Source organism: Varroa destructor, unplaced genomic scaffold (assembly GCF_002443255.2).
Source record: "Varroa destructor unplaced genomic scaffold, Vdes_3.0 BEIS01000006.1, whole genome shotgun sequence".
Taxonomy (NCBI): domain Eukaryota; kingdom Metazoa; phylum Arthropoda; class Arachnida; order Mesostigmata; family Varroidae; genus Varroa; species Varroa destructor.
In genome coordinates, this window is record NW_019211459.1 from 31178492 (window position 1) to 31202154 (window position 23663).

Consider the following 23663-nt stretch of genomic DNA (forward strand, 5'->3'; position numbering starts at 1 on the left):
TGTACGTGGCAATCTTTTCTATCGTGCATGCAAATTTCTAGTTAGTCAAAATTCTAGTTCATACGATAGAATTTTTTTAAAAAGCAAACGAATGCGAATAAACACGTATAAACATACATATATAGCGTTAGTCGCTTACATCGTTTTCTAGTGATTTCTAGACTGTCGGATACATAGCAATAACCACACTCTGTATTGACAATTTGCTTGAAAACAGCAGTTGTACTGCGCAGATTTTACTATGTTTTATTTGTAGAAATCAGACCCTGTTTGATCAAATACTTACACAATGATTATGGGTATAGCTTAATTTTGTGCTAACCCGTGCGTCGTCCAAAGTTTGAAAGTATATAAAGACGACAATGAAGCACCATATTATCCGAGTCTGATGCACCGCAACTCAAAAGGTAATTACCTTTGAGTTGCGGTGTACTTAGTGCTGTATATATAGGCTACTAGCACAAGATACTCTTTCTCAGAAAATTACATCACTTACTCTTCCATAATTACCCTAATACTCATTTCGATAAGATTATTAATCTTATCGTAGTACATACGCATGCAAAAGTTTTTTGGCTTACAACAGCCGCAGCAGAAATGGGTAGTTCCTGGAAAATTACTCCAACTTGGTGCAAAAAAGGTGAGAAGAGAGTTACAGCTTATGCATGTTAATTCTACAATGTCTATTTCTAGTATGATAAATGCAACTCCTTAAATAAAACTATAACAGTAATTACGAAATGTCTTCGAGAAATCTGGTACATTTTCATTATTTATTAAGAATTCTGCTTAATCAGTAAACGCTGTGCTACGTCCGTTATTCTAGTCTAGAGATTTTAATGGAAACTTCGGCTGTTTTGCCAATTGCTTTGATACCAAATAAATATTATCTTTTCTATCTAGAAAAAATGTTTTGCTTCCTGATGCTCAACGAAATTACACAGATTACATTAATCAAGCGGTAAACAAGTTACAGTTGTGAAACGTTTAACAAAACACCATAGTTTAAACAGAGGATCCATATTTTGATTTAGGATCGACGACTTTAGTCCTTTTTTAATGTTAAGTAATGTACGTATGTGTACCTAGTGAGCACGTGAACACGTATTGCTTTTTACGTAGCAAACATTTCCCGGAACGACAGAGCCTCAAGTTGAGCCTTGTTATTAGGTGCATATAAGCAACCACGATGTTAATGCTTATCGTTATAAAACTATCCTAATATATGTACCGTGCTACGCGTCCTGAAGTGCGATATATTTGGTCTCTCGAACTTCATCATAAACGATACAACAGCTACCGTAACACTCCTGTCAGGCAGCGTATCAATCAAAGCTCACTTCTGCACTGCAACAAAGTCCTGCGTGTCGACAGCTGTCCTAAAACAAGAGTTCGGCTCCTTCGCAAAGATCCACTAATTCCATTTTGATGTCACGGCCACACAACCACTATGTGGAATGCATTCACATGCACAGAAGCAATTCACTCAAGTAACTTCGACCCCTCCGCTGAAATGCGTTTATTGATACTTTTTTCAGCTATCATCGCGACTGTTCAGGGATGAGAAGGAAGTGTATGGTAAAGTCATTTTTTATTCGTTTGTCTTTTTTCACTTACTGAAATTAATTGCGTATAAAATAAAGTTAACTTGGGCTTTCCAGCCTCTTCGTATACGATTTGTCTTCCTTTGCTAAACAACGGAAGCAAGGAAAAAGGTAAGAAGAATAAGCAAACGCGCAATGATAAAATTTCTACTCTTGGAATCAACAGCAGGCAAACAGTTTTGCCTGTGGCTCGTCAGAGTCGAGCATAATCGTTAATTGACCACTATACCGACATTAAACTACGACTTGAAAGTATAGAGGCTACGTCGACTGGTTACTGTGTCATTAGCTGATTATCTGTTTCTCATACAAAAAATATCAGCAATGACTGTCTTGTGGCGAACTGATATACTAGATTTCCTTTGTTGAATGAAACACTTCCAAACGTGTCACCGTTTTATGAGTACAGTAACAGGCTGCCAGCGCGAGCTCGAATGAAGAACTGACTGATGTGTGGAACAAATGCGACATATGTAAACGACATCCACGTTAGCGTCCTGCCGCTAAAACGGTATTCGGAAAAATGCTATGAAGTTAACTGCGGATCTCAGCTAGCACATGAGCCCGCGCTACGACTGCTGTTGCTTTAGCGACGAGCGTCAGCGTGAGCCTCGGTATGGCAGGGCAGGAAAGGCCTGTTCTAAGGGCAGTAAAAGTCTCTGGTAGGTCGGTCCAGAAACCCACGAGAAAGTGAGCACCAGAATATCGACTCGCCGCGAAAAAGTTACTCGACAATCTTTCACGTTTTAACAGTGACAAAGATGATATACAAATACATAGGTTCTAACCCCAGACGTTTATAAAATTTACTAATTCGCACTTAGTAGATTAGCAGCTCTAGGCTATAATAATAAAGGAGTGCAAGCCATCTCAACAGTGGACTACATACCTAGCGATACGGTACACGCTGAAAGGGTGTTGTCTCCCAAAAAGGAGAGGAGATTTGCCACCACGTACCTCAAAAAGGCAGTTACTGGAAAGTACTTAGTGATGAAGTGGGTACCTATGTCAATCAATGATATCTTTGCAACAGAGGCCATGTTTAAAACTGCAAAGTTTCTAGATCTTTCGCTTCTTTCGAACAAGCCTTTTCAAAAAAACGTAGCCTCAAATTTACTTCCGAATATTCTAAACTTGATGTTAATAGAACAATTTTTGTTTGTAAATCTTTTAGGATTATCAGTTGAATACACGATGAAGGTGCATTTAAAACAAGTACTATTACTATACCTGGTTCTTTCGCATATCGAGAACAGAGACAACTGCCACGTTTGAGCATTAAGTATGAACGCGAATCTGCTAGCGATAAAGTGCGCGTAAGACTGCGCGAAAAGGTATCTGAAGAAATCAATACAGTAAATAGAATCAGGCAAGGAAGCGTGCAAGTCCAAATGAACTATACTTTTGAATACTTCTAACGAAGAACCAACTGCACCAAGTAGCTTGTCATAGTTCCAATACGCTGGTCAAAAGCTGTTCGCCGGTATGTCGATCAATGACTTCTGATGGCAAAACCTGTACGTATTTCACAGTAGCGTTTAGCAATAGCCCTGCTTACCACACTGTGGACAGGGGTCTACTGCCTTTTATCAGTATGAGAAGGATATGGGCGAGTTGCCGAAAGAACAGTTGTGACCTGCCGACGGCCACGTACAGTGGATAGCTCTCGAAACAACCTGTGAGAGTTTGAAGAACTAATCATGGCTAAGAGGACTGTCGCTGCGATTGGTTCTTACCGCGGCTAATCAATTTCATACTGGTGTTCCTTTGTAGTCGAACCCGTCGAAAGAGCGTACGGTTGTGCCGATTCATCTTTATGTTTCCACGTTATAATGGGCATCTTATCACCATACAGACATCCTCTCTTACACGTAAATGAACTCATATTCGCGCCATATTTACGCAGGGAAAGGCGTCCCTATAGAGTTTCAAAGGTAACCTTATAGGTAAGAAACTGCACTTTTCGAAAGAGATCGTGGCTCGGCGACACGAGGCAGTCCGATTACGTAATATCTACGTGACGTTGATGGCGGAATTGTAGATAACGACAAGTTTTTTTTGGGTCTCACAAAAGGGCTTGCAGTAAGATCAAGTGCCAAATCGGATCTTACGGCAAGCTTATTTTGGTGTATTCGTTACACTGGCATTACAAAGACTTCAAATAAATCGCCTGCAGGTCTGTAAAATAGAGCACTTGACGGAAACAAGCAGAGGAATAGAAAGGTCGAGTTTGAGACATCAAAAAGGCCAGCCACTTCATTTATGAATTGCTGATTATGGAAACTTTTTACACATTACGAAAGCTTTCATACGCCTCACGAAAGTCGTTTTCAAAGCTTGCAATGTTACGCGGCGCCAAATTAATTGTGGTAACTGAGCCTTTAACGGCCAGAACATGTTCACAGAGGAACACAACACAGTTATTGCAAGTGCAATGTTCACTAACATAGTACTGCAAATTATTCCAACATTATTGTGACTAAACAGAATTTGATCAATTATCGTTTCTTTTTAGCTGCTAAAAATTTCCCAGTCCAATTAACGCCTCATTACCTGAAAGTGTAGCAATCACTGTGTTATATGTTTGTTCTATCGCTAAAGGACGTCCTTTCTTTCATCGGAGAGCTTTAATGACGCGAGCGCTATGTTTGGATGGATTTTTAATATCCAGCCGTTTTTCTCTATCCACTCACGCAGCAGATATCGAACAAGTTGACCTTTAAGATACGCGTGCCGCCCAACTGGCTGGCTAGCTAGCTATTGTATACGTGTAAAACTGAAGATTGATAGGATATCAAAAAAATGGGTGGAGGGGGGAGGGATGAGTACTATGAGGCAAGAAGATAATATTGTATAAAGGGACGTCGCAATGGCGCGAAGCACCGAGAGATTCTATTTCATCTATTGTAGCGCTCGTTTGTGCGGCGCGATTATTGTTAGCGCATATTCAGGCCCAACCTAGTTCGGGTCAAACCAATTGCGTTCTTGATTGAGCTACGAAACGCGTACAAACAGCTGGCATCGGCGGCTGACTATCGATTACCGATCATAAACGTAAAGTGGAAAGATTAGGCAAAAAATGTGTTCTTATTATCACCAGAAATGGAATATCGCCGCGGTCGAAAATGGCGGTCGGTTACCTTTTACCTATTTGTAGATCTTGTACTCGCAGCGTCTACGGAATGGTAGAATATTGTAACAATTAGATACACTGTGGATAGAGACAAAACCCTATCCAACGTTGCTATTAAAAAATATCTATTATTCATAATAATTAACAAATCTCACTATTTTGATGTGGCGGTAGTCCTGTTTTGTACGTATAGCCTTCCGTACAGTTTTGGATCTTCTATTATTAAAACCCGGTTTCCGTATGCAATACGACGCCATTTACAAAAGGCGCCATCATCTGGTCCCTACTTTATTAACAAAAATGAAACGCCAGTAGAGTATGTTATTCAACGCATGAATAATCAACAAAGTTTGAAAGGGCTAAATTGAAGTGGTTGAGATGGTGGAACTATAATTGGATAAGAGCGCAAGGTAGTTCAAGGCCACGGGTTTCCGCACATCCATGCCCATCTGCTTCGCTGATTCGATAAAACATCGATTGCTTCGGCAGTCACATCGGTCAACAGTCGGTCAGAGCTACATGTATCAAAATAGATTAGGATATTGTGTTCTTTTAGCGCGTGTTATTCTAGATAATGCCTATTACACCAGATATGGTTTTTATCCTTTAGTCAACAATGTTCTGACGTAAGTTAATAGGTTTTGAAAAAAGAACTCGTGATCTCGATCGATACACATCTTGTGAGGGTGAATACTAGTCATATTCCGACTTAAGGGATTCGGCCTGCCCGATTTTGTCTCGTATAATCCAACTCTCAGAATGGGAGAGAACTAATTATCAAAAGACCTATTTGATGGGAAAAATCTTACATTCACATTGATTTAAAACACATACATCTGGAATTGGCGTACAACCAACGAAACGCCTATATATCACTATAGGTGGATTTCTTCGATGAGATATTACCGCAGTTAACTGCATCGTTGATTACTGAGCTCACCACATTCATATCGTTCATCCTACGTTGAAGTAACTGTACGCCCTTCAAGGTTCTTTTTGTCAGCAAATATGGTATTATGATCGCTTGTTCAAGAGTGTACGCAAACACTCAATATAGAGCATTTCGATAGATTTAGTACTTTTCTATTTATATTCACACATTCTCTCAGAAACTCCACGTGTTGGACTGAAAGTACAATCATTACTGAATTTCAGTAGTATATGGCTTACATGATTTCGCGTAGAAGATACATTTCGAAAGAAGATTATCGTTTTTCGCTTTGACATTATGTTAATTTAAAAATCGCCAATCACGCTGTCGAATATCGATGCTTCTCATACAGGTATTGAACCTCAAAGGAAACCAATTAGGTCACCTGTAATAAACTTGATTTACACATGCTTGAATACTGGCTAGCGGGACATTTAGGAACCTTGCGAAAATGTTCGAGCACCCGCAAAAAAATAAAAAGGGAATAAAAGAATAGCTCGGATTAATTACGATAGAGCAGAGTTACCCAAACCGACAAAACCTTATCAAGAATAGCAATTGTATCAATACTGTGCCTTTAGCTGAATATAACATAAGCATGAGCTACATAGAAGCTCTCCGGCGTAGCAGCAGCCTAATAATAATGGAGAGTAATAATAAAATTAGCGACACTGTTTGTTCGACACGTACAGTGGTTTACAGAAGACCAGAACCTTATCGAACGTCAGCAAATAGAGCACTGGATCGCGCGGATCGCATTGATTGTCGCGCAACTGCTGCCATCAGCGACGAGAATTCATGCAGCAAAACAGTGCGTATTTTGTGGCAACTATTACGACGAGACAAGACCTACCGTCGCGGGCCTTGGCTGTCTGTGCATACATGTAATACAGACCAGTATTGTGTATGCGAATAGACCGTTGCTATTGGATACGATTCTTAATCGATACCGATAATAGGGTTTTATTCAGGCTTTACTATAAACAAGGGATTAGACAAACTGCACATAGCAGCTTGTGATGAGAGAACCAAGGGAAGCAATTCTGGGGCTAAGGTCGATCGGGCGCTTCCAACAGTCTCAACCCTACATGATGCACTAAAAGTTTATAAGCGTAAGCTATCTTCGTCAATACAACATATCCTTGTAGAACATCACGGTAATTATTAAAAATTACCGTATGTTTCGTATGTATTAAAAATCGTATGTTTCGGCATCCACTATTATGATAGTATGAAGCTAATAAGTTTTTTTATTGTTCAAACAAAAATTCCTGTCCTAGTCAATAAAATACGCCAAGCAATCTGCGTCTGCCTCTATTGATCATAGCGTATTTCGGTTTGATATTGTTGTCACGGCGTGCAGCATAAAGACAATCAAATATATTCATAAGTCGGATCGCCTAGCAACCACATCTATGATATTTTTCCACTATTTTCTGTTTCGTCGTGCAAATATTTCATAGACTGAAAACACAGCTTGTATAAAACCTTAATGCTTCAAAAGCATATTTAACCAATAACGTTATACTATGACGGAATTGTAGTCTGAGGAGGAAATCTTTGCGATGCGAGCATAAGAGTAAAGTCACAAAAAATATTTTGTTGTAACAGTAGTAGTAATAGTAGTAGTACAACCCATTTTATGCCGAGTGAGTATCTTCACATACCATTTTCATTATTTCACTATGAATTTTAATGGTGTACATGTAGTCAGATTCCCCTGTTTGGTCTCACACAAGCTGCTGACATTATGTTCAGCTTGCTAGCATAATAATGAATAAAGCAGCCTTTTTTTTTTATTCAGAATTGGATATGTCAAATGCTAGGGGAACTTTGATATCATTAGCTGCGTGTAAATAAAAATAATCGTACCGCCTAAATCTCTACTTGTCTGTCCATCTGCTCAGCAATAAGGTGTTAGTCATATCCGCAGCAGCAGTAAACACGAACAGATATTTTAGACAATGTATAAAGCCAATCACACCTAAATGGTATTTTCCATGTAGAAATCATAACATAGTAAACGCGTAGACTATCACGCCCGGATCTTGTGCCCTGCTCGCGCATAATAATATAAACAACGGTCGGCGGTACCTAAGAGCCACTCATTCTAACATTTGTTCGACACGACATTGGATCGTCGCGGCAACGCCAGCCGCAACAACAACAATGAGAGGGGCGACAGACCAACACAACAAACGCGACAACATGTGTTGACCTTGAGAGCCAAGTCGCGATTGTTTGACCAATCGGGTCTTGGTCGTACGGCTTTTGCACGAACGCGGCAGCAACATACATTCGAACGATAATCAAGTATATATGGCGATTTCCGTAGAGATTTTAGCGTTCAGCGACTCAAATAGCGAATAAGTCAAGACCAGTTCGATCAGCAGTGCTAGCAACATGAGCGCTGCAGATGTCTTAGCAGTACGTACGTACAAGAATAGTACCGCTGCTATTGACCGATAACCGAAGCTGCTCCCTGAAGCCGGAGTGGGGACCACCAGAAAGAAAACGGAACCGAACAAAATCCTCTGCTTGCCTTTGGTCTGCCCGTTTGTCTATCCAGGTTAACATAGCTGGGCAAACTGCAGCTGGCGAACGTGCGCAAAAAAAGTAGAAACGAGACAAGGTCGCGTGACTCCCGCACACTTACAGTCGCATTGCCCCACAAAACCGAGCTCTCTCCTTCATTTTCCAGGTATGCGACTCTGGATATCGCACACGTACCACAATACGCTAAACACAAATATACAATACAAAGTGAAGTTTGCTTTATCGGTAATCCCGACAGACGCAGTCTTGCATTGCGCTCCTAGTAGTGCCATCATTTTTAGCACGAAAATGTAAGTCTAACACCGCATCCGGATACGGTGGTAGTCATCATAGCAAAGGCAAGCATATTTGCATCTTCATGAGTCCACGATGATATGCGCAAGTTGATGTATGCCTACAAAATGAATCGGTTGCGTTGCATAACCGAGAGACTGTTTTACGGCAAAACTGTTTTTTAAATAATAAGCGTAGCGTATTATAAGGGTCGTGGCTAAACATCATCGCCAGTTCAACACCCGTATGTGCTTCCGATTAATTGGCACATTGTTAGCAGCTATCGTAGACAGAGTTGTTGTAATCCAACCAGCAATGAATTGCGTCGTAACAATAGAGCGGCTATAAAAAAAAACCACGTAACGAAATTAAGTGTGTAACGGTGCGAAGTGGCAAGGGGCGCCCGACGACATCTGCAAACAACTGAAGTGGCGCTTGTGCCGAACGGCGCTTGCACCGAACGCGGAACGTTAGACCTGCTTCCGTACAAAAAGGAACGAAAAGATCAAATCCATCATATTTCACAGGATAATTTACTAGAAAAAATTATGTGAGCAGGCTTTGGAAGTTAATGCACAGTAATGCGATCATGAACAATAAGATGAAGTGAAATATATTGTATCATCGAATCCATATTGTGCGTAAAGATAAATGATGCAGTCTACTGAAACTAGTGTTTTTGACTTGTTGTTTTCACATTAAATCAGCGGCATACATTTTCTGTTAACTGTATTATACGATTTATTTAATGCCAAACAAAAAAAAAAAGGATTCTGCAGATCAAAGCGTAATCCAATAAACGTCTGTGTTATCTGTTCCAAAAAAATAAGCTTTTGCTTGATAATGATAATAGGATCTATACGTGAGTATACATTTGTGTAGACGTTCCGTTTACCTATGTATGTAATGTACCAGGTGACGTCACTGAGAGCATTGCGTACGTCATGAAGCATTATAAAACATACCAGCAGTAAATTGATGTTGGCATTTCATCCAGTTGCGGTTTAATTTTCGTTATCTCCTTAGGTAAGTTTATACGCGCCTATAAAAGCCTATATTAAACAGACTTCCACACATGAGTGGTTGAAAATGGTAAAGTGCGGATACGCTACTACAGGCTATTTATCAAAAGACCACATCCAATTGTTCAGGTCGAAATTGGTTCGTCATTCGAGATTAACCGGGAGAGAATGTAATGTTATTCACAAATGGCTAGGTAGAAATAGGCCGCCTTAATTACAAGGTTATCCGTTTCTTACTGTGTCCATCAACCGAATATATCGATATCTGATTGCTTGTTCGTAATTTCTGTCACCTATCGAGATCTTACAAGGCCCCTAAGGCCTTTCTGTTGATGTGAGAAACCATACGTGTTTCAAGTTCACTTTCTGATCGTTTATTGTCCGTGTCATCGTGGCAATACAATGCTGGGAACAAACGCCTTCGCAAAAGCGAATTTACTTGAAGTAAATTTGTTCTTTATTATTACCTTAACTACATTGAAACAATACTATGTTATCTCAGTTTTTAATCAAATTTAATTTTTTTAGTTCAGTATTTGGACCAACAACATTATACAATTAATCGAATATTTATGCAAACAACTGTTCCGTTCATTTTTCATTATTCTTATTATCATCACCACGCCAATAGTCGGACTATGTTTTGCTTATAGTTCACACTTCAAAAGACATAACAACAATGAAAGGCGTCTGCGTAAAATCGCTGGCGACAAGTGCCGGATAGTATTCGGCCGTTACACATGTTCAATGACCCATTAGTAATTCTGTAAAATGGACGACAATCCTTGAGATATTTTATCAGATATTTAAAAAGACGTCATCCTCAGGATCGTCCCTTGTAAAATCAGTGAACCGCAGTCTTGGGAATAGGTTTTTTACAAGAACAGTCTTCAATCTGATGGAGTTTCAAGCGTTAATTGTGTAGCGTGGTCTATCAGAGTATACTAAGCCATGAACCTGCAGTAGCAACCGAGCACCAACCATAGTTAAATACCCACATTGGGTCGACGTTAGTTAAATATAAAAACGAAAAACGATCCAGAACTTTTGTTCAGAAAACATGCCGACGGGTAATGACAATTTAGATTAACTAAGCTCGTAACCTTTTTCCATTGTATCACAAACACCTTGTCGTGTAGAAACTAAATTTTAGAAAGAAATAGTCAAGTGCTATAATAACATAGAAACGTGCCGTTTGTGTTGCAATCTTGTTGCAGTGCGACTGAAGCTGAAAATTACATATGCGGAAAGCTGTCCACCATCACTCGCATATATATAGCCCACTATATATATTCACAAAGAAAAGTAATCTATAAAATTTTAATTCTATAAAGGAGTATACGAAACAACGTATCATCGTACAAGGTATCATCGTACGATAACGTTGTTTCGTAAATAGAAAGCATACTGTCAGAATGAAAGTTTCCATACTAATTGAATTGCAATGAACTGGATTTTTGGTGATAAGCAGAGGCATTAAAGAAACTAATTGTTGTATGTTTTTTGTAATAGGTTCGAATCAATCACACTTCGCAAGTTCTCATTACAGTACAGTTACAGGTAACGTGCGTACACAAAAAAACGTTTATGTTTTGTACGTTTAATGGATGTAAAAACAAAGCAGCCCTTATGAAGCGCTCCATGCGCTTCGCCATAAGCTGTAGCATGAGCCATTAACATTTTTGTAGCTGAAAATTTTACTCGTTAAAAAAATGTCACATTGCTGCCTCTTCTATTAACATTACAAAACAGTAAATATCACTTGTTTCGAGTACCTTGATTAGCGCCCTTTTCGTGGACGCATAGCCTTCGGGGCAATGCCACATTTCTCCGGCCACGTCAGACGTCATAAAAAGATGGTTAATAATGGTTATAATAGTTGAATTCACACAGTTTCCATGAAGCCCAAACAGATACGTTGGCAAAACATACAACATTAACACTGACAAGACTCGAGAGCATAAAGCAAGTTCGTGTATGCCGATTGCAGATGATATATAGACAAATACACTCTGACCGGACGAGGACATCAGGTCACTGAACCGAGGTAACTTGTCGGAGAACGACTGCGATCGAACGCTCATCAACGGCTACAGCTTTCAACGGGCAATCTCAGTCGTTGCCTTCTCAGAATTCGTTTTGCCCTTCTCAGGAGAAGGTTGTAGTTTCCATAGTATGATCTTTGCTGACTTCTGCCATATGACTCAGTATTTGTTCACTCTTCGAGAACACACAAATTTCAGCTAACCACGCAACCATCTATATATTCTGTTTCTGAGATAAGTAATTCTTATTAAGCACTATGTGCGATGTCTGAGTCCGGCGCATTCGGCCTTGCCGCTATGGCGTTCGGATACCGTTAGTACCGCTGTGGATAGCACGCAACGGTTAGTGGCTCATCTTACGCGATTTCCCAACAATCACTTGATAAACGGTGATCCCACAGCAGATTGAAGTGAACTGGTCGACACGGCGGTCGACAAAATCAGATGACCCCAGCCGCAGCATCTTATAGTAAAGAATACATTGAAATGACGTATTGCTTTCTCACACAGAGATTCACACGTCAACACAGGGTAGCTGGTGGACATTCTGGTAGATTTGCCGAGTCAAGTACATGTGTTGTGGATTCAGCTCCCTTCAGTCAGCATAGATCGCATGAACGGGTAGACTTTGTTATTCTCTGATCGATTTCCACTGCCGCCTCAGTCTATTTCCTTTTGAGAGCCCTCTTTCAGAAGTTTCTCGTCATCGTCGATCACATGCAGCCTTTTTTTTCTATCGCATTATATTTTCGTTATAGTGATCGTAGCAAACACAGCCCACTTCCCTCCCTAATGGCGGCGGAATCAGCGTCGGCATCAGGATACGCGATGGTACTGGCACAAATATGGTGTTGAAAGCTATCTCTATACCAAGCTCAGGATGATCTCTCTCTGTCCGTTATACAGAAATTATGTATTCACAGATGCTCCGATATTCAAGCAACATCTTTGTTCCCAAACTCTCGCGCCCACTCCGGCACACACACACACACCAATACGTAGCGTGCAGCTGAGCGGGATGACAAAACTAGCCGGCGTTTGTCCCTGCTTTTGTCACCAACATCGCCATCATTGCTGTTACTGCTACAGCAGCCGCAGCTTCTTACTGTGTTGTTGTATTTTCCTATTTTTCTCTGACAGCATTGTATCTGGGGCCTGAGACATCACACACCACAGCTGATCAGCCACCGAGCCCGCCGCAGCGAGAGTCATCGGTAGCTGAGCATCACTAGCACGAAGGAGCCGGAGTAACAACGGTAGCATGGCTATATGAGAGAAGATTGGGGAAAGGGAGCTTGCGACCGCTGTAGCACATCAAGGAAAATTAAGCTTTTGCTTTGCTTTGCTTGCTTCAATGGAACTGCTACTATAATAGAGCGGCAATGCGACGGTCAAAGGCGCCGTAGCAGAACGGAGCCGAGCGGGGCAACGCAAGAGGTTAGAGGCGTTCGTTTCATTTAGATCTTTAGCTTAGACAACATCACGGCCAGATACGCAGACAAACCGACTGATCAGACGAAAACGGAACCGCAACCTTTGCCTACCGTCAATACTGCATATTCCATAATTTTGGGGTTCAGGCCGTTATCCATCGAGCATCTGAATATCGAAGATGGTAGTAAAGGTAGTTAACGTAGAGAATTCATCAGAACAGCGTAAGCGTCTGCCGGGAAAGCGCGGGGGGGGGGGGGGTTGCAGTGCCACAGCAAAGGTCATCACCGCGAGATAACCAGCCGATTAGAATCGTTACAACAAAAATAATACTGATGACAAATTTTTGTAGGTAAAGCTTGAATGACCGGGTTCGTTTCAGCGTCGCATGCGCCGAGCAATGTGTACAAACACTAGCTTCGTTCGCGCTTCGAAACCGTCAATAGTCACAATACTTCACAACCATCTCTTAATAGTGATCAGCGTACAATTAGAGCAACGTAAAAAAATGGCATAGAGAAAAAACAATTGTTTATATAACAAAAAAGTATAATAAAACCCGATGAACCATTCAAACCCTACTACAAACGTACATATATCGACGATCCGATTTTTCTCGGACATTTCCTATCTCATTGGCCTATGAACCTTGGTAGGCGATCAGAAAATTTAAATAAGAAATTGAACTACATGCAAATGTGGACGCTATTCTGTTTTTTTCACAGGAGGGTTTACGAAATAGGGTCTGAAAAGATTAATGTCGATGCATTTTTCTTTTTATCTCGTACCTCAACAGAAAGTTTTTTTAGCTATGAACTTTTTCTAGCATCTGTGCGACTTATGGCTGCATTATGCTGGATTGGTTCGTTTAGTACACATACACACTAATAATAGTATGGTATAGTGTGACAATAAGGTTTCTTATCTATAAACGCCAGGAATCTTGAAACGTTCGTAAGTATTACTGTGTCTTACGTTCAGAAACCTAATTACACTTGACTATGAGAAACGCAAGCAAAATTATGAATTTCTGCATAAAAACGTAGGATTTAACTCGCACAATATTCTCGTACGGTCGGGGTACTACGCCAATGTACTACACCGATGTGATAATAAATGTACACGGATTCGTAGGATATTTACATCTTGCGCAGTTCGCACAAATTCTGGTGAGTTTTTCACCTTTATACAAACTGTAAAGTACCATACGCTTGAATTGTGCTTCCTCCATATTTATCTACCAAAAAAAAGTTCCTTACCTTACTGTATCAACAACACTTCGCCAAACGATATCCAACATCTAATACCGAATTAAGAATCGACAAACTTAGTTAACACAACGACAATTTATAATACGCGACATTATCGGAGCAACAATGAAGTAATTGACAAACTAGTCAGATTTTTCATTTTTAGAGATATACATATATATATATATATTTTTTTTATATATCAACGTCAGCTGCCGAAAACTGAGAACCGCAATGACCCGAGAAATATATTAGCTTAAATCAATGACCAGATTCATAACCAGCGTCGGAGCGAACAAAAAAACGCGGGACGCGATGCACAAAATGCTGGATAATGCTATTGTTGTTAACACACGATTGATGTAAGCGACCAATGCCTCAATAGCCGATCAATACCTCCATTTAACTCTGTGCGCATGTCTTATCCGACGGGAAATCAGATAGTACCAAGCAGTCGCAAAAACAAGGACCCCTTTGGGGAATCCCCGTGAAAAGTTCTAAACGAGTTTTGTATTCCTTGATCAATGCACCAGCATTTGAGGCTCAAGGAAATGCCGAAGACCCAAATAGCGACGTTGAAATCGCATTGTGAAACATTTAGGACGTGATGTCTAGGTGGGCCAAGAATAAATAGCAAGCGTTACCAATGGAACAATTCAAGGTGTCCGAAGAGTAGCATCTTTCAGGATTGATTTTTAATCCTATATATGACAATGATGCCTCGTTAAGGTCATCTTTAACAATACTGCTTCGTATTCTTGTTCTGTAGCGAAGAATAGTTAATTTACCTAGCTTCTAATCTACTGGTTAAGAGTATACTTGCTGATACGTGTACTTACATATCACACATACTCGCAAGGCTTTGCGAACTCCTTGTCACTATGCTGTGCCTTTATATCGACCTGCGAGGCGCCCGTAGTAGTAATACTACGCTATAAGGAAATGGTTCTGTTTGATAAACGGACTATGGTGCCGTTATTTTGTTCTTAAATTGTTCAGCACAAGGGTTGACGCTTATTAGGCCACCCGAGAAGACTCTTACTTTCCCATTAGCAATGGCGCACATGTTCCCAGCACCGAAAAAAATGAAGTGGGAACAAACCAGTGTTTTTCGTCAAGTATGCTGTATTTTGTTGGTTAGATGCAAACACCTGGATTGTTTCACGTGAAAATATATCGACAACAAAGACCAACGATTTATTATAGGGATGTGCCTAAGAACACCAGAAGAAGAAACGATATTTGGACCTGAGAGGGACATGACCCGGTTAAGTATAAACGTCTACGTACTTCGTCCTGTATAATAATCTAACCTTAAGTTCATTGAGTTCCCATGAGGCTGGTGTTTCCGATGTGTCTTTGAAGGCAGCTCGTGTCGCTAAAACTCCCACTGCTCCCACTGCACCCGCTATGAGTGCCCAGCGCCCATTTGACCACCATCTTTCCGGGCCAAAGGCTCGCTCTGAAATCAGCGATGAGAAAGAAAAACAACGGTATATATTATTCGATCAAATAAAGACATTCGTTTGGCGAAGACCGACTTTAAATGACACGATAACGGATGGAATGCTACTGCTATGGTTTCAGTCATCACGTGCCAAGCTGAACTATTTCGCTGATTTGTTACAGTGTGTGTCTGCACTACTTAGACAGTTCACTGGTTTCCTGGTCGATACCCACAGTCTGAGCCTGACATGCCAACTGTGTTGCTTTCTTTAGTTTACTGCATCTTCATTATTATTCTGTATTGTACATGGTCACCGCTAATATGTAACACCTACATATTGCACTAAGCCCACATGCAATACCTGGCAGAGCTTAATTAACAACCCAATCTTATCGAAAAACCCAAACGAAGAACTTCGTTTGGTTGGAAGATGACGAAAATAGAGCAGTAGTAAACTATTAGCCATATTAATATCGTGTATAAAAGAACTGTTGGCATTGTATCCAGCTTTCATTGTAAGCGAGGCCAGGCTCCCTCAATTATCGCTGTGCGGAATTAACAAAGGTACTATATTATTTAAAATTTAATTCAGAACTAGAAAATCTACGTTTAAAAAATAAATTGATCTAATTGATTTAAACTTAATTAACAACATATATATCCGTTGGTCGCAAAACTTGTGCTGTCTTGCGTAACGTCAACAGCGCAGTCACTTGTAAGCTTGTGGAGGATTGAACGTGAACCACAGCTACAGAACGTAATATAAAACATTTTTATTACATATACATAAAGTTTTGGTCTAATAGAATACAATAAACCTTCATTGACCTTACATTGGATGGTGTCACACCTGTTTTTATTGATCTATGCTGATTAGCTTTTGCATTGTTTGCATTAACAGGTTAATTGGTTTCATGAAAATAGTGATGGTTGACAAACTTACTGTGTCCGGCTGCAATTGGTTTCAACGCGAAGCCTCTGCTACACGCTGTCCCAACGAGCGGCTGACTTGAAGCTCCAAGGGACGAGGAAATTCCCGTGGACCGGTTAGGTGACGTACCCAAATTTTGTAAGGAGGAGAAGCCCCCGTTTCCACCGCTATTCTCTGCCAGAAATGAGCCCCATGGCCAACGGGCTCCCAAAAGGACTCTGCCGATACGTATCGATGACCCCGTACGGATAGACCTGGAAGTAACCAACAAGCCGTTATCAGACGAGTGAGTGTTGTTTCATAATCTTTAACACAATGTTTGTATTAGCCAGCGTAATATGATATTTCTTAATAGCAAACTACTACAATAAGACTTTTGCCTAAAGGCAAATTACGATTAGAAAACCAACGTATCAATACATTGTTTCATAAAAAAGGCTCTTAGGCGTCAAATGCGCCTGCATAAGAATGCCTACGGGGAGGAAGTTTGATAAATAAATGCAACTTAAAAGCGTGACCCATAGGCTACGTTTCAAACAATCGTTCCCATCTACTCTGTTAACATAAGTTGTATCGAATAAAAATCTCCTTTTTACGCAACGCATGTGCTTGTTTAATACGCTAGTACTGATTTTAAAGCCAAAGTACGAAAACTGGTGAGAATATACGGCGTTCAACGGAGATCAGCAACGCGTCAAACAGAGAAGAAGAATATTTGTCGTTTTCTTTCCGCCTATCTGCTGAATAGTAATAATTACACACTCCATTTTAAGGACTACACTGGGGCATGATCGCGCAGGAGTTCGGCCAAAATAACGATCTTGCCATATGCGTTTCGGTAACCGCTGGCTCCGATCGCGCTAGGTCGTTTCGTTGTTCCTACACGTCCAACGTTCGGCTGCACTTCTATTTCCGCGCATAACGCGTCCTTGAGTGTGCACAAAGCATCGCAAACTTCGGCCTTCATTACTAAACGATTGTTGTAACACAGCTGGGCCTTCCCTTAGACTGGTAGTGTCACAGCTTTACTCATTACAAAGTAAACAGCTGTAAACAATTTCATATAGAAATAGCATTAGAAAATTTTAACACGATTCTCTCAAGAGTAAATTTCAGTAGGCTAAAAAAAACGAACAAAAAGCAGTTCGTTCGCAGACGAATTATAGCAGAGCCTTGGTTTCTATGTAAGATATACACTACGCTTACCTTCTTCTCCATTATTTTATCTCATACAACATTAACTGGTATGAAATTGCAAAAATACTAAAGGTCACGCTTACACACATCATAGAAGAACACGCTGTACACGTAAACTAGAATGGAAACGTGCCTCAATATTCTTTTTAAAATACAGTTTATAGACATCCGCCTATAAAAGCACCTCACCAGACGGGAAGCTGAACTGATGGTAATACTTATTTCTCGCAAAGTGTGTACTTTTCAAATGTAGCGTACAAACAAACGCAATGCGTTAACGGGTTTTCATAGCTGTTGCGATAGCCACTTTTTAAGTGCTTAGTGCAAACAGTTCTACATTACAGTTTTATGTACAAACATAATTACATATCAGGGTTTAAATATGTGCTATTGATACGACGAGCTCGGAAGTCTCAATTTGTCTTGCTTAGAATGTTCGCAAAAACATACCACAGTATCAAGATCCCATCGTTTGTAACGGAACGAACCTCGTCCTATAGTATAAAATACAATAAATAGGTTTCCGGTTCCAACATTCCGAGTATACAATGGCCTTATAGTGCTCAATTGCCAATCTCTAGCAGTCGAGCTTTGTCATTATTAAGGTAGGTATTGGCGTTAAGATGGCGGGACCTTTTTTTGGGAACTGTTGGGCACTTACGTAGCTAGTGGAAGGTTAAGCTAATCTCTGCTATGAAATATCGATCAGAGTTAACCCTTGGGAGGCCAATAGTAGACGCATAATACGCGATCATTATTAAAACAGTGTTCAATATAGATTGCAAAACGTCATCCCATTTCCCAATATAGCAATGAGAACGTACACAAACAAGTACAATGAGGAATTTTCGAGTGATACATTTGGATAAAGTCCTTTCTTCTGGGCCGTATGCTCCCACACAGGTGAGGGTCACAACTGAGCCCGTACAAGATTTTCTTTGTTTCAAATCTACCAATAAAAATATAGAAAGTGATCTCGCAGCATTAACTGCGCGCGGAGGATACCAATCAGACTGTAATTGCGCCACAGCCATTCGAGGTATTCGAGTGGAACTTCGAAATCGTTTAAGATGTCTGCACGTATATCTGTTCATTAATAAAGCTTCTCGGTTTAACCGAATTCATAGAGCAGTGTGTCTACGATGTTTTTATTCAATTTACCAGGTCAAGCTGGCGAAAATAAGAATAAATAAATGAACCGTAAAAGAACATCCGTTTTGAAATGAGATAATCCTTTACCTACCGCTATACAAGGACAGGACGATCCTTTTTTGTACATTATAGACAACGAACTGTCGCTTAATCGTCGCAGCAAATAGATTATTATAGACGCCAATCGTAAGCAGCCTGCCGCAGGCGTGCGAAGAGAAATTCAAGTTGAATGCAAATCTTGTAATAGCGATAGGAGTATTAATGTCTAGCTTGAATGTACTGTGAATACTATTATATTCTGTTCTATCTATTGATCACAGTTCGGCTTTGTTCTGTGTTCTGAGGCTTATTAACTATCTTTATAGTTTATGTTTTATATGATTGTTCGACACCAGAAAGTTCTTCATTAATGTGGCTTCAGAGTAACTCGACAGAGCTGATATAAAGGCGAGGTAGAGATTTATTTCTGGCGTGTTTACCACTATAACCAAAACGTTCACCAACGCTTATTCGAATGTTCTTGATAGCCATATATGAAGATCAATTATATCTAAATTACTATGATTCTCTTTAAACAACACCTGTTTGTACTTCAAATATGAGGTGGATGAAACTTTATTATTGCCTTTGTGTGATCTCATCTCACGGACAAGCAAATGTAATGTTATAGGTTTCCAGCTTGCAACACATGTGATCCAAGACGATGCCTCGCGTTACAAATAACACATTATTGGTTAAACTGTAATCGCTCTGAAACTGGTCATGTATCCGAGACTGATGCCGCACGTCGAAGTAGATTAAAGATTGAAGACTTTTCATGGAAACTGTTCTATCTGTGCTTCATTAACGAATTTCACGAATCATTCGCAGAAAATAGTTTTCTTCAGTTACTAGCTGTTAAAATTGCAAACTTTATTTTCATTGAGCATTCATTTTTAGGCAATGTATGTTATATTACCAGAAGTAACGGTGATTCAAGTGAAGATTAGATCATGAGGGACAATTAGATTCATAATCTTGACTAGACGTTGCACGCGGCAGTTTATCCTACTCGTTAATATCGTTGAAACCAACGTCAGCTACTAGGAAACGGATACTGCGTCTTCTTCCTCGATGTGTAGTTCAGGGGAGAAGCCGTTACTTTTTTTAGCATCTAAAGTGTCTTTCTCCGTTACGGTTGAATGAAATGAACTGAGCTGGCTTTAACTGCCCCATACGTCAATACCACAAAGCGCTCCTTCCTATCAACTAATGATAAATGTTAAGTCAGACTGTTTCATTTTGGTGGCGGCTGTGGGATGGCTGGGAATGGGCACAGGTTTTTACGCATCTGGCTATTTCTACTGTGTCAACAGCGCCTTAATGTAATATCAAGGACTTGCCCAAACTAGGTCTAACCGGAGTGGGTCTTACTAAACCTATCCGGCGTTTCTCCAACAGACTTATGATATAACGTAGTAACCATATGTCATGGTAACCATTTCTCTGTGCCGACACTTGAACAACCGATCTCTGCATATTCATGGTCACCATTGCAACACGCTCAAAGATATTAGGTCGCCCATACTGTGTCTCAGCATAAACGATGTGCTTAAGTAATTGGACGTTACTGAAACTAGCGTTCGACGAGGTTCAGCCGAAGAGAAAATTAGAGGAGTTTCAACGCCCGGGTAAAGATCGCGGATACTCGACCAATTAGACGCTACCGAAGGCGCGACATACCCACGAGCGATATCCAGACTTACGTGCATAGGATATGTTCATATGGGACGGCATTAGAGGACCTCTACATCTGCTTCCTTCCAAAGAACGCCGAGTTGCCCAAGCGGTGCTTCAAAAGCGGACTTATCAAGATATAGCCCCCAGAGGTCGCAAGCCCTAAGTATTAGCTGGGAAGTCATGGTATGAAACCCGTAAAGCTGCTATACGAAATAGTACCCTTAGTGCATTAACCATAACGCGCCAACTCTGTTTTGGTAGGCGGCGATAATAGCACTATTGCGCGAGATAGAAAACTGGAGTAACCCAAGGAAATCACGAGCAGTTGTGCGAAAATCAGCCGAGGTCTTCGTGTTTTCAACTTGCAATTGGAGCCACTCAGACGTAAACATTCTATACGTCCTGTTTTCAGACCGGGGAATATGTACTAAGTAGATCACTATGTGCCTGGCTGTGACATGTGTCGGCCTGTAAGAGAAAGCCAGAAAAGTACATGCCTTCCTGGAAGAAGGATCTTCTTGGGCAGAGTCCACAGCTGCGGTTGCAACGCGTACTGGCATGACAACCGATTGTGTTCCGAGACGATGGAAAATCTAGTTGTGTGGAAAACCTAGTTGCACGAGCTTGTTATCGCGGACTCCTGCAAGTTGAACAAACTTTTTAAAACAGCAGTATCCTATCCCACACGCTTAGAGAGAAATCACGAGGAGGGCGTAATCACAGCGTAACGAAATTAAATCCAGAAAGCGCAGTACGATACCAGCCGCAGGATGAGGACGTGATGTTAAATAAGTGTGCGATTATAGAATAGGTATATGATGTATCCCCGTTTGTATGTTTCTGTTTGTATGTGCCTGCGTGAAAAAACGCATAAACGGAGCTTATTATGACAAAATGGAGCTAATAGTTGTATGTACACTTGGGATTTGAGTCGTTTGTGCCATATTAATTGGTTTTCTCTCCTCTCCACACTATCACTATAGATTTGTGACATCGATACTTATGTTTCAAACGGCCACGGCTCACGAGATATTTCTATGAGGTACATATTATATTCTCTAATATTTTCTCCATTAAGAGTAGGAACTCGAATATATATTGAAGAAAAAGTAAAAAGGTCTTTAGAACTGAGGCAAAGTTTCAATTACTCATGAACGGTACTCAACACCAAAGAGGTCAGTTCAAAGCCATACCGTGTGAACAATGGCACGATGTCGCCTTATTATGAAGATGCGATATGTACAGCACTGGACTGCCATAGAGAAATCAAATAAAGCAAATTTGTGTGCCTAATTTTTATTCCTCTCAACGCACACAATTTAAGTTATTGACGAAAATACTTGTACGCCACATGAAATAGGACAAGAATAGTGCGAACAGTTAAAAAAACATTTTAAAATGCACTGTTATGTTGAACCATAGTAATTTCCTACTTACTAATTAAATCCTTCCGATGGACTCTTGTCTGATTCTTAATGTGATCTAAGAGTGGCACCTTGACCTGACCAACGTTTCAATGTAATGATCCATGTCCTTTGTGTGTAGTAAGTGATGATAATAACTTCAGAGATTAACGTAGTAACCAGTAGACGCTAAGTTAATTAGGTAAGATATTAGGGGGAACGAAAAGTATTTTCAATCAAAAGGTAATAGTTAGTAGTAATATTATAACTTATATAGCTCAATAAAGCGTTAAACCAACATACAGTTAAACCAAAGCGAAAATAAGCACATAAACAATTTTTGTACCAAATAATCGCCTTTCTTTTTGAGACAATCACAAAGCAGTGTTACCCGTAGGGAACTAGTTCTCGTCGTAACAATATCACATTAGTTCCCTGTGAGAGTCAACCTGGAAGTTTCGTAGTACTCCACAATTATCCACCCTTGTATATTTTCTCTGTCACCAATGCTAGAGAGGTTTGAGATTAGAAGTGTTGTAATCTCTGATGAATGCGTATTGTTTTCGTAACGTCCGGTTACTCATCTCTCTGTAATACTGATTAGCACTTCTAATTTACTGATAAGAGAAAAAAATATTGAGGAATAAATATTATAATATATCTTAGCTCTTCACGTAGATTGAAGACATTCTCAAAGACGACGTCATTAGCCATATATATTATGAAATCTCACGGTAGCACAACAAACACAGCGTTGTCGCACGTTCGACCAATCATATACGTAACAATATCACTTGATTAAACCACCATATATTTGTCCCAAATCTAATGAATCAACTTAGAGAATCAACAAGGTACCTTAAGTGCCGTCTTAGCAATTGTCACGGCTAAATTTAAAGTGGATCATTCGCAGACGCAACAACCTGGCGCACATACGATGATCGAGAATATTAGTTTAAAAAAAAATAGTATGTGCCGGCCTATTTGTGCGTGCTTTTGGTCGTTCCACGTTGAACAAGCACGCCTGATCATCTTCGGCTTCTAGAAACTATCGCTAATCAGCTGATTATAGCCATTCCATTTTCCAGTGAAGTGCCGTTACGAATGAGGGCCCAATAGGCTTCATTCAGCCAATGTGCGCAAAAGCTAATACATTGATTTTACATGGTTTTAATAACCAATCAATGAACCGTAACGTTGTCACACTACATGCACAGTGCCATATACATAGACAACTTTCCTGATCTAAGATATTCAAATCAAGGCTTTCTTTTAATAATATCTTTTAATAAACAGATTCTGGGGCTCAAGTTTATTGTTACCACAGCAAAATTGGAAAAATCGTTACATTGTACTCAAGGCATCAACTGAAATCCTTAACTCATTATGAACGCTCTGTTTATTCACTGGTCATTTAATGAAGCCTTCATATTAATATCCGCTCGTTGTCGTGTCCATTGGAGGAGGCTAAGTCGTATTTTTTAGCCTGCTGACCCGGATGGCGTTGTGTTTGTTCGGTTCTAACACGTTCGGTTAAATGTATCATATCGTCCCATCACATGTACATAT

General features: G+C 40.2%; 1 protein-coding gene across 4 annotated transcripts in view; it reads right to left on the reverse strand.

Moving 5' to 3' along the window:
• The window catches only part of Pisd (phosphatidylserine decarboxylase), a 45214-nt gene that overhangs the window by 14967 nt on the left and 6584 nt on the right, over positions 1–23663 (reverse strand). For 2 of the 4 annotated variants that reach the window (XM_022812808.2, XM_022812807.2), the window contains exons 2-3: positions 16636–16877; positions 15559–15707 (exon numbers count right to left, since the gene is read on the reverse strand). In XM_022812808.2, the coding sequence (XP_022668543.1) occupies positions 15559–15707; positions 16636–16877 (391 nt within the window). Of the gene's footprint in view, positions 1–11294; positions 12672–15558; positions 15708–16635; positions 16878–17385; positions 17530–23663 lie in introns of those variants that run through there. The other 2 variants (XM_022812809.2, XM_022812810.2) reach the window with 2 other exon arrangements.